General features: G+C 44.3%; 1 protein-coding gene across 5 annotated transcripts in view; it reads left to right on the forward strand.

Moving 5' to 3' along the window:
- Nucleotides 1-16,934, forward strand: part of PITPNM3 (PITPNM family member 3) — a 162,611-nt gene that overhangs the window by 112,200 nt on the left and 33,477 nt on the right. For all 5 annotated transcript variants that reach the window (XM_081941197.1, XM_081941200.1, XM_081941199.1 and 2 more), the window contains exon 6: nucleotides 5,728-5,963. In XM_081941197.1, the coding sequence (XP_081797323.1) occupies nucleotides 5,728-5,963 (236 nt within the window). The remainder of the gene's footprint in view (nucleotides 1-5,727; nucleotides 5,964-16,934) is intronic.

Consider the following 16,934-nt stretch of genomic DNA (forward strand, 5'->3'; position numbering starts at 1 on the left):
TATTCGCCAATTGCGAATAATATTTTCTTTTCTCCCTCACTTTCTTGGGGATCTGTTTCAGTATGGTTATCTCCTTATCTTTGTATATCAGGGCTTGTCCCCTTTGTGTATTCAGAATTTCATCTCTTGTGCTTTTCCTAAGAAATTTAATGTGCACCTCCCTGGGGACATTGTGTGTTCTAGCATATGTGGAGTTCACTCTATAGACCAGGTCTATTTCCCACCCCATCTGTTGTTTTTCTTTCTGGGTATACTCCGCCAAGATGGTTGTCATGGTGTCCCTAATGTTTTCATCATCTGTCTCCATCACATTCTGAAATCTAAGATAAAAGGACATTCTCTCAAACTCTATTTTCACTTGTTGGGTGTCAAGCTCTTTGTTTCCCCTTTGCACGCCCTCCACCCCCCCCCCCCATCTCAGCTGCCCCCTGCTCCAAGTGATCCAATCTCTGTGAGTTCTTATCAATTTTTTCCTGGTTTCCTCTAATTTCTTCTTTCATCTCCTTCAGCTGTTTCTTAATTTCCTCTTGTCCCTGTAGAATTTGTTGAAACATTTGGTGAAACTCCAAGTCCGTAGTTTTAACTTGTTTAAAGGCTGTCAATGTTGATTGCGTGCTCGGACTTGAGGTTGCAGATGTCGGGGCAGAGGCAGCAAAGCCGGACTTTCCAGGAGGTGGTCTTTTAGATGTCATTGTTAGTAATAAAGAGTCCAGTCAGTATAGAGAAGAATCAGTCAGAGTGGTAGAGCAGCCAAGGGAGTTCGGGGGGGTAGAGAGACCAGGCAAAAGGGAACTCTCTATCACCCTGGCAGGGAACAGATGTTTTTCAGTCCAGAAAGTTCAAAAGCAAACAGTCCACAAGAGGAGTATCCAAATAACACGGAGACAAAGACCGGAAGCCTGAAGTTAAGAGGTGGAGTCAAGTTCAGCTTTCATGAAGACAACGGAAGTGTGCCATCTTGCCCTGCCAACTTCGAGAACTGAGGCAACAAATAAAGTTTTCAGGATTCAAAGTTCCCAAAGATCACATTTTCTTGAAAGGGTTAAGTCTGAAGATCCATTTAGTTGGAGTGTGACCTCATTGGTTTGGCTCTCCCCCTCCTCCTTCCCTGGGGCTACGAGCACTTTTGTTTCTAGCCGCTTGTCCAAGGGGGGGGGAAATCCCCCTCCCCTCCAGCCGCACTTCTCCAAGTTAAACAAAAGTTCCAATTAACACCACTGACAAGTTTTAGAATTGGTAATAGGTATGAAGGGAGTCTACGCCTCACCGCACCGCCGCTGCATCCTTCAAGTAGCTTTTTTTCTTCCGGACAGCCTCACAGCGAAGACGCTTCAGCGCGCCTCCCCTTCGTGCTCCTCGGTGCCTGGAGCGAAGCGGGAGCCCCCCGACGGCCGCCGCCGATGCAGGGGTCCTCCCGCCGTGCCGCTCCTCCGGCAGAACGCCTTTCCGGTGCGTCCTGTGCCCCCCAAGGGGTGGGGAGCCCACCGGGGATGCGCGGGGCGAGCAGTCTCTGCCCGTCGCTGTCAGCCGCCGGAACCAGAACTCCCCATTGCTTCTTGTTCTACCCTCAGGTGCCTTGGAGAATAGTTTGACTCCCTCTTCTTTGTGGCAACCCCTGATATTGGAACACTGCTATCATGTCTCCCCTAGTCCTTCTTTTCATTAAACCAGACATACCCAGTTCCTGCAACTTTTCCTCATGTGTTTTAGCTTCCAGTCCCCTAATCATCTTTGTTGCTCTTCTCTGCACTCTTTCTAGAGTCTCCACATCTTTTCTACATCGTGGTAACCAAAACTGAATGCAGTATTCCAAGTGTGGCCTTACCAAGGCATTATAAAGTGGTATTAACACTTCACGTGATCTTGATTCTATCCCTCTGTTTATGCAGCCTAGAACTGTGTTGGCTTTTTTGGCAGCTGCTGCACACTGCTGGCTCATATTTAAATGGTTGTCCACTAGGACTCCAAGATCCCTTTCACAGTTACTACTGTTGAGCAAGGTACCACCTATTCTGTACCTGTGCATTCCGTTTTTCTTGCCTAAATGTAGAACCTTACTCTTTTCACCATTGAATTTCCTTTTATTAGATAGTGCCCAATGTTCAAGTTTGTCCAGATCCTTCTGTATCTTTAGCCTATTTTCTGGAGTGTTGGCTACCGTGTTTCCTCGAAATACGACAGGGTCTTATTTTCTTTTTAACTACAAAATATGGCTTGGGCCTTATTGTGCGGGGAGGGTTTATTGTTTTGGGGTTGCTGGGCAGCTGCTCTCTTGCGAGTGGACTCCCAAAGAGCCGGGCACAGCCTCATGGGCAAATGGCTGTGTTGCGCTGTCCCAACAGTGCAACACAACAGCCATGAAATGACCATGCTCATGAGCAGCCACCCGGCAAACGCCCTTTGCAGCCGGGCACAGCGCCATTCATTGACTTAGGGGTATCGCCAAGCCGCGTGAGCGCCAGTTTGCCGCTGCCTGCCTCCCAGCCTCATGATGCATGGCCCAGCTCTCATTACAGAGCCAGGGCACCTCCGCCACTGCCACCATCCCAGCCTGGCTTTTTCCGCGGCTTCCAACCTGTGTCTTTCAGCAGTTGCTGCTCTGGATGCACGCTCTATGGTTGTAGGCCAGCTGCCTGCAGAGCGTACAACGCGTGCGATGCATTGGGAGGTGGGTAAGCGAGAGCAGAACAGCTGCTCGCGCAACCCCCCCTCTCCAGCCGTGCAGAGTGCCATTCACTGGCATTTGGAAGGCGCCAAGCTGCAGGAGCCGGGTGGTGGTGAACAGGTGCTCACGCAGCTTGGCGATACCCCTAGGTCAGTGAATGATGCTGTGCCCTGCTGCAAATGGGGTTTGCTAGGTGGCTGCTCGTGAGCGACAGTGTAACACAGCCATTCGCCTATGAGGCTGTGCCCGGCTCTTTGGGAGCCCGCTCACAAGAGAGCAGTCGCCCGGCAATCCCCCTCTTCACCAACCTAGCGGTATCCCCGAAGGCGCCAAGCAACGCAATCACCTTTGCCTCCCCCCAGGTTCCCGCAGCTTGGTACCTTCGGGATACTGCTAGGTTGGTGAGCAGCGCTCTGCCGGGCCGGAGGTGGGGGGGAGGTCCAGGGGGCTTAAAGGCAGGGGGGTTATATTTTTGCCCACCAGAAAAATGTGGCATGGCTGTATTATGAGGACATGTTGTATTTTCGGGAAAACACGGTATTCCCGCCAGCTTGGTGTCATCTGCAAATTTGATGAGTTCCCCATTTATTCCCTCATCCAAGTAATTGATGAAGATGTTGAAGAGTACTGGGTCTAAAACAGAGCCTTGGGGTACTCCACTGCATACTTCCCTCCATGTAGATGCAGTTCCATTGAAGACTACACGTTGAGTGCGGTTGGTCAGCCAGTTACGAATCCATCTGGTGGTGATGCTGTCTAACCCACATTCTTCTACTTTATCTAGTAGCAGGTTCAGAGGTTCAAATCTCAGATGTTATAATGCATTGTGGGGTTTAGTTTAGTTTAGTTTAGTTTAGTTTAGTTTATTAAATTTATAAACCGCCCCCTCTCCCCGAGGGACTCGGGGCGGTGTACAGACAGAAACAAAATATACAATAAACAACAAAACTACAAAACCCCAGACAAACAAATTAAGCACAAGTCTGTACAATAGTCATAAATTAACTAATGATTAAAACCAATTAAAACCAATTAAAACCAATTAAAATACCCCAGAATTTAAAAATTTAAAATACCAGGAAGATCGGGATTAGATCATGATTGTAATTGCGATTGGGCCAGGCCAGCTAATTGGAACAGGTGGGTCTTGAGTTTCTTACGGAAGGAGCGGAGATCAGCAGTAATTCTAATATCGGGGGGGAGGTCGTTCCAGAGGGTTGGGCCCATCACAGAGAAGGCCCTACTCCTGGGCACCGCCCGCCGGCATTGCTTAGCGGATGGTACCCGGAGGAGTCCCTCTCTGTGAGAGCGAATTGGTCGCAGGGATGTGTGGGGTAGGATGCGATCCCGCAAATAACTAGGTCCTGAGCCATGGAGCGCTTTAAAGGTGATAATCAACACCTTGAAACGCACCCGAAAAGCCACAGGTAGCCAGTGCAGCTCGCGCAGGAGCGGTGTTACATGGGAGTACCTAGTACTCCCCATAATTGTCCGCGCGGCTGCATTCTGGACCAGCTGCAGCCTTCGGGTGAGGGAGAATATTTTGATTCTCAGCCGTCAAAACCATCTTTGACTCCAAAATTACATTTGCTGGGCTGTTATTTAACTAATTACTGTAAACCACAACCTTCATCCATGTATTGGGATTTGATTCTGTTACTGAGAAAGCAGAGTAGAGCGACATCTATGGCTGTTATTTTTAATTTTAAACATTTTATTTATTTATCAATCAATCATACTTATATAGCCATCCATCACATAAAAAGGTGATTATAAGAAGGACACAATAAAAATGTTAATGATGGTTTCAAATTATCTTTTAATCTGCAGACTTGAGCTTTTTATAATATGGCAAAATGCACTGGAAAATAATGAATCACTCTCTGCAGTGATCATATTTTCCACCCTCTGCTTTCTCTTGGGTGAATAATTTAGGACAGGGGTCCCCAACCCCCAATGTGTGGACCAGCAACAGGCCATGCAAACAAGCAAAGCCCCATCTGCAGGATGCAAGCAGCACATAAAACCACGACAATGCCATGGAAATGCTGCGGAAAATCTTTCTCCATGAAACCAGTCTCTGGTGCCCAAATGGTTGGGGGCCACTGATCTAGGACTACAGATTCCTGATATATGATGACCTTCTACCGCTGCACCATAGAGAGTGTTTTAACTTACTGCACCTATGTATGGTTTGCCAATTGCACAGTCACAGATAGGACAGTGCTCCAGAGGATTAACATCATTGCTCAAAAGATCATTGGTTGCCCTCTCCCCTCCTTGGAAGAGCTTTCTAGCTCCCACTGCTTTAAGAAAGTTCAAAGCATTCTTAAAGATCCATCTCATCCTGGGCACCCTTTTTTTAAACTATTACCATCTGGCAGGAGGTACAGGACACTAAAAACAAAGACAAAAGGGCTGAAAAAACAGCTTCTATCCCAGAGCAGTAACTATATTGAATTCTACTGTATAGTGCAATATTAATGATGGTTTCAAATGATCTTTTAATGTGCAGACTTGAGCTTTTTCTAATATGGCAAAATGCACTAGAGAAGCAACTTAGAACTAAGGAGAAATTTCCTGACAGTTAGGACAATTAATCAGTGGAACAACTTGCCTCCAGAAGTTGTGAATGCTCCAAAGCTGGAAGTTTTTAAAAAGATGTTGGATAACCATTTGTCTGAAGTGATGTAGAGTTTCCTGCCTAGGCAGGGAGTTGGACTAGAAGACCTCCAAGGTCCCTTCCAACTCTGTTATTCTATTCTATTCTATTCTATTCTATTCTATTCTATTCTATTCTATTCTATTCTATTCTAATGCAATATCAGAGATTTTCAATTCAATTGTATAGAATGTGAAGGATATGTGTTTTTGTTTTCTTTTTTATGTATAATGTACACTGAAGATGGCGTTTAATTTCATTGTACAAGGTGCAATGGCATTAAATAATAATAATAATAATAATATCTGAGTTTTGCTCTTTTTCTCATACAGTAAATGTAGCATAACACAAGGCTGCTTTCTCCTCAAATCATTTGGTTTCTTTTTCTTCCCCTCTCCAGGAAGGAAGTCAGTTGCACAACTGCAGAACCCGTGTCCTGATTCTTGTCCTTCATGGAGGCAACATCCTAGATACAGGAGCAGGGGAGCCCAGCAGCAAGATGGCTGACGTCAACACCTTCACATCTGTATTTGAGAAAGTGACCCAGGCCCACTTCCCTTCCTCACTTGGCCATATTGTAATCAGACTTGTTCCCTGTCCAGCTGTCTGCTCTGAAGCCTTCTCCCTCATGGCAAAGTGAGTTCTACTCCTTCCTTCTTAACCATCATATTACATATTTCAGTGAACTAGGAAATGGGCTTTCTATGACAGTTTTGTGGAAAAGGAAATGAGATACACGCAGGGGTGGGCTGCTGCCGGTTTGGCCAGGTTCAGGAGAACCTGTAGCTAACGTTATGGCCAGTTCGGAAAATCTCCAGATCCTATCCCTGGCTGGCCATGCCCCTCCTGCCCCTCCTAGGAGTCTCCATGCAGCCCGTTTTGGATACGAGTTAAGTGCAGGGCTCATGCAGAGGCTCGGGGAGAGGGAAAAACGGACCTCCTGGAAGTTTAGGAAGGGCAGTTTTTGCCCTCCCAGAGGCTGGAGGAAAGCCTCCGGAAACTGGGGAAGGTGAAAATTCCTTCCCCCCTGCTATGGTACAAGAGGCTGACTAGGCCACACCCACCCAGTAACCGGGCAGAGAACCCATTGCTGAAATTTTTGAAGCTCACCCCTAGATACATCTTTTGGTAAACTATTCTTCCTCCTTGTGCATTTCCATCTGAGAAGTGGGGAATAATAGTAGCTTGCCTTGTAAACTGCTATTGTGGAAGAAGTACGGATTGTGAAGTATTGCTGGATTAGAAATGACAGATTAGTAAACAGAAGAAATAGCAATAATACTAAACGGTGACGTTGTATATAAATGGGAATGTCAGAAAAGTTCTGTTTTCAGCTGTTGCCACAGGTGGCTCAGGCTGCATTAAGTGATTCTTTTTTTTAGTGCCTCTGGCTTTTTGAGATTCTTGCAGGGAATTTTTTCAGCACAGTTACATGTACCTCAAGCTATGAGCTGAATGTTTGAAATAAAACTGAAGCTCCAATGCCACTGCTGAGAATAAAATTCCCAAATACTGCACTTCGGAGATTGGTTTAGGCAATATTTTATTGTTCTGCGGGAAACTAGAAAAAACCCACCTCCTTAACATGAAGCCAACCAGGTTGGAATAGTGGGGACAGTCCAGGGGATACACAGATATACGCTGGCATATCCTTTCTGGAGAAAAGAAGAGCTTAGCAAAGGATTTGCTTCTGTTTCATCTGAAGTGTCAGATCATCTGGGAAGAGAAGCACTGAGCTTTTCAGCCTCTTGTTCTTGAATGTTCTTTGTGCTCCCTCCCTCTCTTTAAAAACCCCATTTGTGTGCTTTCAATAAACAGCAAGAATATGGGAGAAACCTAAAGTACTGGAATAATTCTTGCAACTATACATTAATTGTATCTGATCATTTTAAATACCAACCCATATTTTAGATGGGAACCCTTTTCCTGTGGGGTCCCGTCTCCTCCCATAAAAGACTAAGTTTAAATCAGGATTTTCACTTCCCCTCCAAGAGGAAAATATGGTAGTGAAGTTCTTCAGCTCTTTGGAACAGGGAGAGCCAAATGCCTCGTTCTAATTGCCAAAGAATCCCCTCCATTGCCTTCTCTAGTGGTAAGAGTATTCTAACTTCAGCTCAGCTAAGGAGGTCCAAAGACCCTCAACTAATTAGTAGTTTAGATTCTTCCCTCTCTTTTTGAGAAACAGAATGAGGAGCATTATCATGGAGATGGACAATTGGAATTGGTACCCAGTTCTCAGAATGCCCCTCCCACTCTGTAAATCTAAACATTAAGAATATTTTTTTTCTTCCTGGTCTCACCAGGACAAGGCTGGCAAACAAAACTGTTTGGGGATAAACATAGCAGAGATCTCCACATATGCCAATTTGTGCCCTCAAAGAAAAGGTGGATAAGCATGCACTAAGCCAGGGGTGTCAAACTCAAGGCCTGGGGGCTGGATTCTGCCCCCAAGGTGCTTAGATCTGTGGTCCACTCTGGAAACAGTGAAGGACTGGCCTGGGGTGCCTCTACTAGTGAAAAAGGGCTCTCAAGCTGCATTTTTTGTTGCGACGGTCTCCTGCAACACTCTGCCAGATCTGTTTTCACTGGCAGAGGGTTGCAGGAGACCATTGCAGCCAAAAACGGAGCTTGGAAGCCCGTTTTCACTGGCAGAGTGCTCAGGCTATCACAGGCGTCCCCCGACACGAGTGATGTCAACCTGGCCACGTCCACCCCCCCCCTGAGGTCAAACACAACCCTGATGCAGCCCTCAATGAAATCAAATTTGACACCCCTGCACTAAGTAATCAGCTGTCAACGGCTGCACATATACCGTAAGCTCCCAGAAATTAGCCATATGTAATAAATCCCTTTAGCCATAGAAATAAAATTTATGGCCATCTTTCTGAATCCTGGATAATTGTAGATAATCTGTTTTTTGGCATGCAGATTATTAAAGTTACTTTACATGCTTTAGCAAGAGCTGACTGGGTTTCCACCAAGATATTTGCTTCTGTGCCTATTGCCAACTTTCCAATTGAACTCTATGACAGCTGAACAATGAGCTCATGAGGGAAGCATGGAAATGTGTTAATTGCTCAGGGGGAAAAAGCTAGAGACTGATGGCCCCATGAATGCAAGGGGCTAAGAAATAAGTCAAGTGCCCTCTCCCTATTCTTCAAAATGAAAAAGATCTTCTGCAGTCACGACCTAAGCCTAAGATTGAAATTCAGGCTTGTCAGATGCTACATCTTTTCTATCCTGCTCTACGGAGTAGAGAGTTGGTCTCTGACAGAAAACATTTGAAGAGACTAGAAGCATTTAAAATGCGGATTTACAGGCAGCTGTTACCAGGGGTGGTGAATCGGATGCTAATTATACGTCTGGTTCGCAGAACCGGTAGTTGCAAGGACTGGCTGGCCCCGCCCACCCCTCCCCTCCCAGGAGTCTCCATGCAGCCTGCTTTGGATGCCAACTAAGTGCAGGGCCTGCATGGAGGCTTTGGGAGGGGGAAAAATGGTCCTCCTGGAAGTTCTGGAAATCCTGAAACGGGGCAGTTTTTTGACCTCTGGTGAGCCTCCAGAACCCGGGGGAGGCTGTTTTCATCCTTCCGGAGGCTCGAAGAAAGCCTCCAAAGCCTGGGGAGAGCGAAAACACCCCCTCCCTGCCATGGTGCAAGAGACCGAGTAGGCCACATCCACCTAGCAACTGTTGCTAAAAATTTTAAATCCCACCCCTGGCTGCTACGTATAAGTTGGGTTGACGAAATGAGGAGGTGATAAGCCGCTTGGGAAAGCTAAGGGAAATCATCAAACCATAAAAAAGCAAAAGTTAGAATATTTTGGACATGTGATGCGACATCCAGAAAAAAACACCATACTTCACTTAATCCTCCAAGGAAAGATTGAAGGCAAACGAGGTCCAGGCAGAGGAAGAACATCATGGTTTCAAAATCTAAGGGACTGGTTTGGACAAAACTCAACAGCACTTTTTTGTTGATAAAAATAGGATTGTTGATAAAAAAAATAGGATCGCCAACATAATTGCCAACGTCCAATGACGGGTATGGCACAAGAAGAAGAAGCTGTCTCCCTGCTGATTTTCAGGAAAGTTGAGGACATAAGTGATTCTCAGCAGGTGGAAGAAAATCTCTTGTTGATTCATTCCTTGCATGCTGAATGGCCTACAACCCAGATTTTCTGTTGTACTTGCAAATCGAAAGCCATTGTGTTTCTTTGCTGGGCGATAAATATTTCCCCCTACTTTGGTTCATAGGAAAGTTCTGTTGATTAAATATATAAAATGTCAGATATAATTAGAATCTTCAAAACGATTAGTGTGTCGGTTTTGCATCAACTAAGAAATTAATTCAGAAGCAGAATGAAAACTTTCTATTCTCCTACCTTCACTTCATTAGTTACAACAATATAATTGGCACTAAGTGAGCTGGTTCCTCTGTCAAAATATAGCTCCTGCTTTAATTGCTGTTTTCTTCTGTGCCTTTAGAGACATTAATTTAGTTAAATAGCATTGTGAATAATTAGATTTCAACATGTCATTCTGGAGTTCCTCTGTGTTCAGAGATTGTAAAGGGTCAGTATTGTGTTCCAGGTCAGTCTGACCAGAGGCCTGGAGAAAATGACGCTCTGCTATCTTCAGAGGTGGGGGACAGCATTTATGTTCTGAAAATTATAAGGCTGAGGTCAAGAAAGGCTGACATTTAAACTGGAACTGAACCAAAAGTGCTCTTTCTGTTTTTGCCTGTTTCATTGGCACCGTTTTCCTTTTCCATTTGTCTTTCAATCTGGCTTTGTTTACAGTCACCAGCATCATGTAGTCAGATTCATTTTGTTGTTTGCCTCTGTGACATCATCTGGCGACTATTCCAGGAAAGGGGGGGGGGGAGAATAGAAGGAAGAATTGATCCTGCACCAATTAATAAGAAAAATACAGAGATCATTAACAGGATGTTGAACAAATCAAAACAACACAACCTTTCCTCTCCTTTGAAAAATTAATGTTCATCCTTCAGTGTAAATGAGACAATCTTCAGCATAGCTATACTGTACATGTAATTAAAATGAGCAGTTTGCCTTGAATGGTGAGCATTATCAGAGGAAAGTTCTTGGATAAAGAGGCTCATAAGTTTCCAGACTCTCTAGGAGTCCCAGAGCATATACACTTAATAAATTATTATTTTGGTTGTTAGATTCCCCTACATTTGGAAATACTGTCCAGGTTAAATGGAAACTTCAATCCAGCTTTCCTGGAGTATGTCAAATTGAAAAGAGCTATTAGGCTTGGAATTTCTTTGAATCTTTCTGTCTTTAAGTCTCTGTCATTTGTTGTTGTTAGTTGCGAAGTCCTGTCCAACACATCGCGACCTCATGGACAACGTTCCTCCAGGCCTTCCTGTCCTTTTGGTACTGTCCATGGGGTTTTCATGGCAAAGATACTGGAGTGGGTTGCCATTTCCTTCTCCAGTGGATCATGTTTTGTCAGAGCTCTCTGCTATAACCTGTCCGTCTTGGGTGGCCCTGCATGGCAAAGCTCATAGCTTCATTGAGCCTTGCAATCCCCTTCGCCACGACAAGGTAGTAATCCATGAAGGGGCTCTGTCATTTACATACTGGATATTCAGGAAAGGAAAGGAGTCTCTGTAGTTTTTACTTGGCTGGTCGTTGTCAACTATAGGGGACAGTGCTCATTTCCATTTTGAGACCATCAGCCAGTGCTGTCCAAAGATATTTCCACATTGCAAAACACTGTTTTCTTCTCGTCAAAAGTGGTGTCTATCTACTCGCATTTGCATGCTTTCGAACTACTGGGTGGGCAGGAACTAGACAGAGAATCATTATGCAACCCTTAGGTCTCAAACTCAGACTGTTCACTTCCTATCTGACAAGCCCAGTGTCTTAACTGCTGAATCATCACACTTGCCCCATGAGATATTTAGAGCCAAAATAATTTCCAGATTATCCCAGAGTTCCTTTTTGTTGTTTTCCAAAGAAAAATATGCTACCTAGAGGAGATAGCATAGACTGTGCTCCAACAAAATCCAAGGACTCTCTTTCTAACATTAGTCAATTCAGTGTCTTTGTCCATCTTTTCCTACTTATTAATGTAATTAATCAGAGTTTCCAAAGATTGCTTCTCAGTCTTTTAACTTAGCTTTTGTGGATAGATGTTTGTAGCTCAATCTCTTCTCTGTGTGAGTTTGTGGAAGCCCCTTTTCAAAACTCCCTAAATTAGTGTTAGATTAGTGTAGGGTTCTCTGCTTGGGCGGTGGGTTGGAGTAGATGACTTACAAGGTCCCTTCCAACTCTGTTAATCTGTCAAATCTGTTATTTCAGAATAAGGATGGAAATGCTACTTCTGACCCCAGAATAGCAGAGGACAAATTGAGGCTCTCACTCATAGACTGGAGACAAAACTGGCAGGAATAGCCAACACTCCAGAAGATAGGCTTAAGATACAGAAGGATCTTGACAAACTTGAACATTGGGTGCTATCTAACAAAATGAAATTCAATTGTGAAAAAAGTAAGGTTCTACATTTAGTAAAAGGAAGTAAAAAATGCACAGGTACAGTATAGGTGGTACCTTGCTCAATAGTAGTAACTGTGAGAGGGATCTTGGAGTCCTAGTGGACAACCATTTAAATATGAGCCAGCAGTGTGCAGCAGCTGCCAAAAAAGCCAACACAGTTCTAGGCTGCATCAGCAGAGGGATAGAATCAAGATCACGTGAAGTGTTAATACCACTTTATAATGCCTTGGTAAGGCCACACTTGGAATACTGCATTCAGTTCTGGTCACCACGATGTAGAAAAGATGTGGAGACTCTAGAAAGAGGGCAGAGAAGAGCAACAAAGATGATTAGGGGACTGGAGGCTAAAACATATAAAGAACGGTTGCAGGAACTGGGTATGTCTAGTTTAATGAAAGAAGGACTAGGGAAGACATGATAGCAGTGTTCCAATATCTCAAGGGTTGCCACAAAGAAGAGGAAGTCAAACTATTCTCCAAGGAACCTGAGGGCAGGACAAGAAGCAATGGGTGGAAACTAATCAAGGAGAGAAGCAACTTAGAACTAAGGAGAAATTTCTTGACAGTTAGAACAATTAATCAATGGAACAAATTGCCTTCAGAAGTTGTCAATGCTTCAACACTGGAAATTTTAAAGAAGAGATTAGATAACCATTTGTCTGAAACGGTATAGGGTTTCCTGCCTAAGCAGGGGTTTGGACTAGAAGACCTCCAAGGTCCTGTCCAACTCTGTTATTCTAAGACTAAAATGAAGACAACATTATGAGGGCCCAAAAACAATGGTCAGGTAATGATTGTGCTGTAGCTCAGTGCAAGTGAGAAGGTCTTAGTTGAATTGGAATAGCCTACCTAGAATAAATATGTTTTAAATAATGCAGTTGTCCCACCAAAACTGCAGTGTCTTGAGCTACTGCCTGGTCAATGTTACTGTAGGGATATTTTGCTTCTTGATAAATCTCGTTGATCTAGATTTCAGCTGGTACATGACTTGAACAACAGATGATATCTGAAAGTCCACTAATCATTGAGAGAATACCAGAATTACAATACAGACTATCAATTTATTGACAGAAAGCAGCAACGAGATTTTGTAGCAGTAATTAAGCTTTTAATGGAACAATGTCCTGCTGACATTGGTTAAGCCCCTTGATTATAGGGTGGAGGGAAGTCAAAGACACGGAGGAAGGACAGAAGACTAAAAGAAGTGGGAGGGGAGGGAAGTAAAATGGAGAAGATGGGAACAGTAAAGCAGCAGGCTTGAAATGGCTGGGAAAGCACTAAGAGTGGCAGAGTTGAAGAAGGATGAAATTCACATCCTTTCCTAAAATAAGAAAGCCAATCTGGGACACTACAATTACAATTGCTCTTGTTTAACCTTTAAAACAGTGCTGTGAGAAGCAGTGCCCAGTGTTTATGATGGAGGTTGGGTGGAGTGTGCTTGCACTCGACAGAGGATCATTTCCTCTATAAAAGCTTGATATGGTTTTTTTATTAGTCTCTTTGCTTCAGTCACTTGGAGCTCATTTTCTCGATTGTAGCTGTTTCTGTAAACCTGTGGCAGCAGCATAGGAGGCAGAGAGTTCCTGACAAGGTGCCTGACCAACTTTTCCGAATTTTGCTACTCTACATCTTTGCTTTAGAGCAGGGGTGTCAAATTTGATTTCATTGGGGGGCTGCATCAGGGTTGTGTTTGACCTGGGGGGGGGAGCATGACCAGCTCGACATCACTCATCTTGGGGGGGGGCACCTGTGCTGGACAAGTGCTAAGGCAGGACTTCCTTGAGACCCTCACTCACTCTCATAATCTCCTCCCTCCCTTCCTTTTCTTCTTTTTCCTTCCCTCTTCATTCTCCTTCCTTCTTCCTTCCTCTTTCCTTATTTTTCCTGCCTTGCTCTCTTCCCATCTTCCCTTCTTTTCCTTTGTCTTCCCTCTTTCCCGTTCTCCTTTCCTGTCCCTTCCTGTGTGCTCAAATGCAAAAGGGGAAACATTTCTCCTTTTGTTTTGTTTTTAGTTTGTTTTGCTAGCCCTCTGCCAACGAAAACAGAGCCCAGAGGGGCCTGTGTGTCCTCCTCCATGCCCCATTTTCAGCAGTGACAGCCTCCTACAGACCACTGCCAGCGAAAATGGTGCCCAGGTGGGGCATGCATGGCCCCCTGAATTCCATTTTCACTGGCAGAGGGCTGCAGGAGGCCATTCTACCCCAAAAATGGGGCATGGGGAGGCCACATGTACCACCCAAGCCCTGTTTTTGCTGGCAGAGGCACTCTGGGCCAGTCCTTTGCTGTTTCTGGGCCAGCCCCACAGGTCAGATCTAAGCATCCCGCAGGCAAATCTGGCCTGCAAGCCTTGGAGTTTGACATGCCTGCTTTAAAGTTTCCTGATCTGAAAACTGGAGTTGATGGCTATTTTTCTAAGCTGTCCTAATCTTGTTCTACATTTTCCTTTGAACTGTAACTTAAAGTTCTTCTTTCAGGCTCTGTAAAACTTTTCCCAAGTTCCAAGCCCTGCAGCTTTGGGCTATTTTAGATGGAGAGGAGTAATTTGAGTGGCTGAGCTCAAAGGAGCATTTTTTCTGAAGGCATCTGACTGTGTACTCTCCAGAGCTTCCAATTGGAATGCAGCTCAGAATCCAACATGGTTGTATTCAGCAGCTCCCAATTAAAACATAAAACATAGAATAACAGAGCCGGGAGGGACCTTGGAAGTGTTCTAGTCCAACCTTCTGTTCAAGCAGGAGACCCTATAGCATTTCAGGCAGATGGCTGTCCAGTCTCTTCTTAAAAGCCTCCAGTGATGGGGCACCTACAACCTTTGAAGGCAAGCTGTTCCACTGATTGTTCTCACCAGAAGGAAATTTCCCCTTAGTTCTAGAATGCTTCTCTCTTTGGTTAGTTTCCATCGATTGTTTCTTGTCTTGCTTCTGTACTTTGGAAAATAGGTCGACCCCTTCATCTTTGCGGCAGCCCCTCAAATATTGGAACACTACTATTGTGTCTCCCCTCGTCCTTCTTTTCATCAGACTAGACATACCCAATTCCAGCAACCTTTCTTCATGTTTTAGCCTCCAGTCCCCTAATCATCTTTGTTGCTCTTCTCTTCACTCTTTCCAGAGTCTCAACATCTTTTTTACATTGTGGTGACCAAATCTGGATGCAGTTATCGCACTAAGGCTCTGTAGAGTGGTACTAATACTTCACATGAATTCAATTCAATTCCAGTGTCCTAGATAGAGCTTGAAAATCTTGCAGTCTTCTACAGCAGCAGCCAGTCAGCGTAGATAGTACTAAGCTAAGATAAATGGTCTGGATTAGTATAAGGCAGCTTTCTCTATTGCTGCAGGCCCTGTTTGGACACCCAGAAGCCAAAATTTATCCTCCAGCCTATACAAGTGGTGGGTCCATACTGCCTCCTTGTGGCATCTAATTGGTCACTCACAGAGTAAAGGTAGCAGAAGAGAAACAGACATGCTTTTTCCAGGGAATAATGGCGAAGCAAAAACTGTAAGATGAACCAAAGAAAAACCTTTAATACTTGCAAAGCTGAGCAGCCTGCAAAATGCTTCTCTTCCTCCTTGATTTTTGCAAGAGGGGTGGGGTGTATTCCAGGATCTCTTTCACAGAGAGCCCTGTCTTACCCTGATTGCTGAGAACTGATGGCTCAGTATCTCCGTGGATGTTGATGTGGGTGCTTCTTAGAGGGCCCACATTTGTATTGGTAAGTTTTGCACAGCCATATGGGAAGGATTGCTCCCATCTCTTTTTTCACATGGAATCTGCATTGTGCTGACAAGCAGAATGTACAAGATGTGTGAAGAGCAAGGCACAAAAGAGTGTGCAATTAGCAAGTTTAGTTCACAACTATGGAAACTTCTAAACTGGTTGTTTGCCCATACCTCCATATTCCTTCACCTTTCCCTTTGTGTGTGTGAATGTCTCTGTGTTATATAACAATGTTTTGTCAGAAAGTTTAGCAAAGTTTAGCAAAAAATTATTCACGCTAAGAGTAAACATCTTTTCTCCCTAGTTAGGTTTTCCAAAGTAAGGAGGAGGAAGATGTAATGGCTGCTGCAGTCATTGCTTCCCTTCTCAATTTACCCAAAGTTGGACTTCAGTTGGGCTTTCATTTATTTTATTCTCCTGCCATTTAAATTTTCTTATTTAGTAATTTACCAACTCCTCTCCCCTTATTAAGTGGGGCAGATACTTCTCTTGGAACAGCTGACAATTGCAAGCAATTGGAGTCATCATTCCAAGAAAAATAGTATGCATTAATGAAGAAAACAGACTGACAGTAGCAAACATAAGACAGCAATTAAATTTTACATGCTGTTAAAACAAATGTCTTCCTTCTTCCTAATGAAGGCTTTCATCACCTAGTGAAAGACTATGAGGAGAGTCTCTCCAAACAGTCAATCCCATGTTTTGGTGTGATCATTAAAGAAGGCTTCTCAAGTCATACAATATGGGACCCTATCCAAGTTCTGTGTTGGATACTTGCATGGTGATAACACCAAGCCAGTGCTGGTGTTTTTCTGTCAAAAATGCAGTTAATAATAATAATAATAATAATAATAATTTTATTTGATTAGCCGCAACCCTCTCCCAAAGGACTCGGGGCGGCGTACAATCAAAGCAAATAAAATACAGATAAAGACAACATACATACATAAAAAACAAAGACAGATACATGTGCATGGAGGAGGTAGACTAACAAGTGAAGACAATTAAAAAACACAATTTAAAATCCCATTAGATAAAATTACCGAATTAAAAAGCCGTCAGGAGCGTTATGAGGTTATGGTTGAGCCAGGCCAGCTATTTGGAATAGGTGGGTCTTGAGCTTTATGCGGAAGGAGCGGAGGTCAGTGGTGGTCCTAATATCCAGAGGGAGGTCATTCCACAGGGCTGGGCCCGCCACAGAGAAGGCTCTGCTCCTAGGCGCCGCTCCCTTGAGATCTCGGGAATATGACTTTTCTTTTCTTCCCTGTACCTCTGGATCCAGAAAAATGCTTGGGTCTCTGACCTTCATTTTTAAGCTGGAGAGGTTAACTTCCTGCTGTACTTCCTCCTTTCACCTTGCA

The sequence above is a fragment of the Natrix helvetica genome, assembly GCF_964273705.1.
Source record: "Natrix helvetica genome assembly, chromosome: 2".
NCBI classification, from domain to species: domain Eukaryota; kingdom Metazoa; phylum Chordata; class Lepidosauria; order Squamata; family Natricidae; genus Natrix; species Natrix helvetica.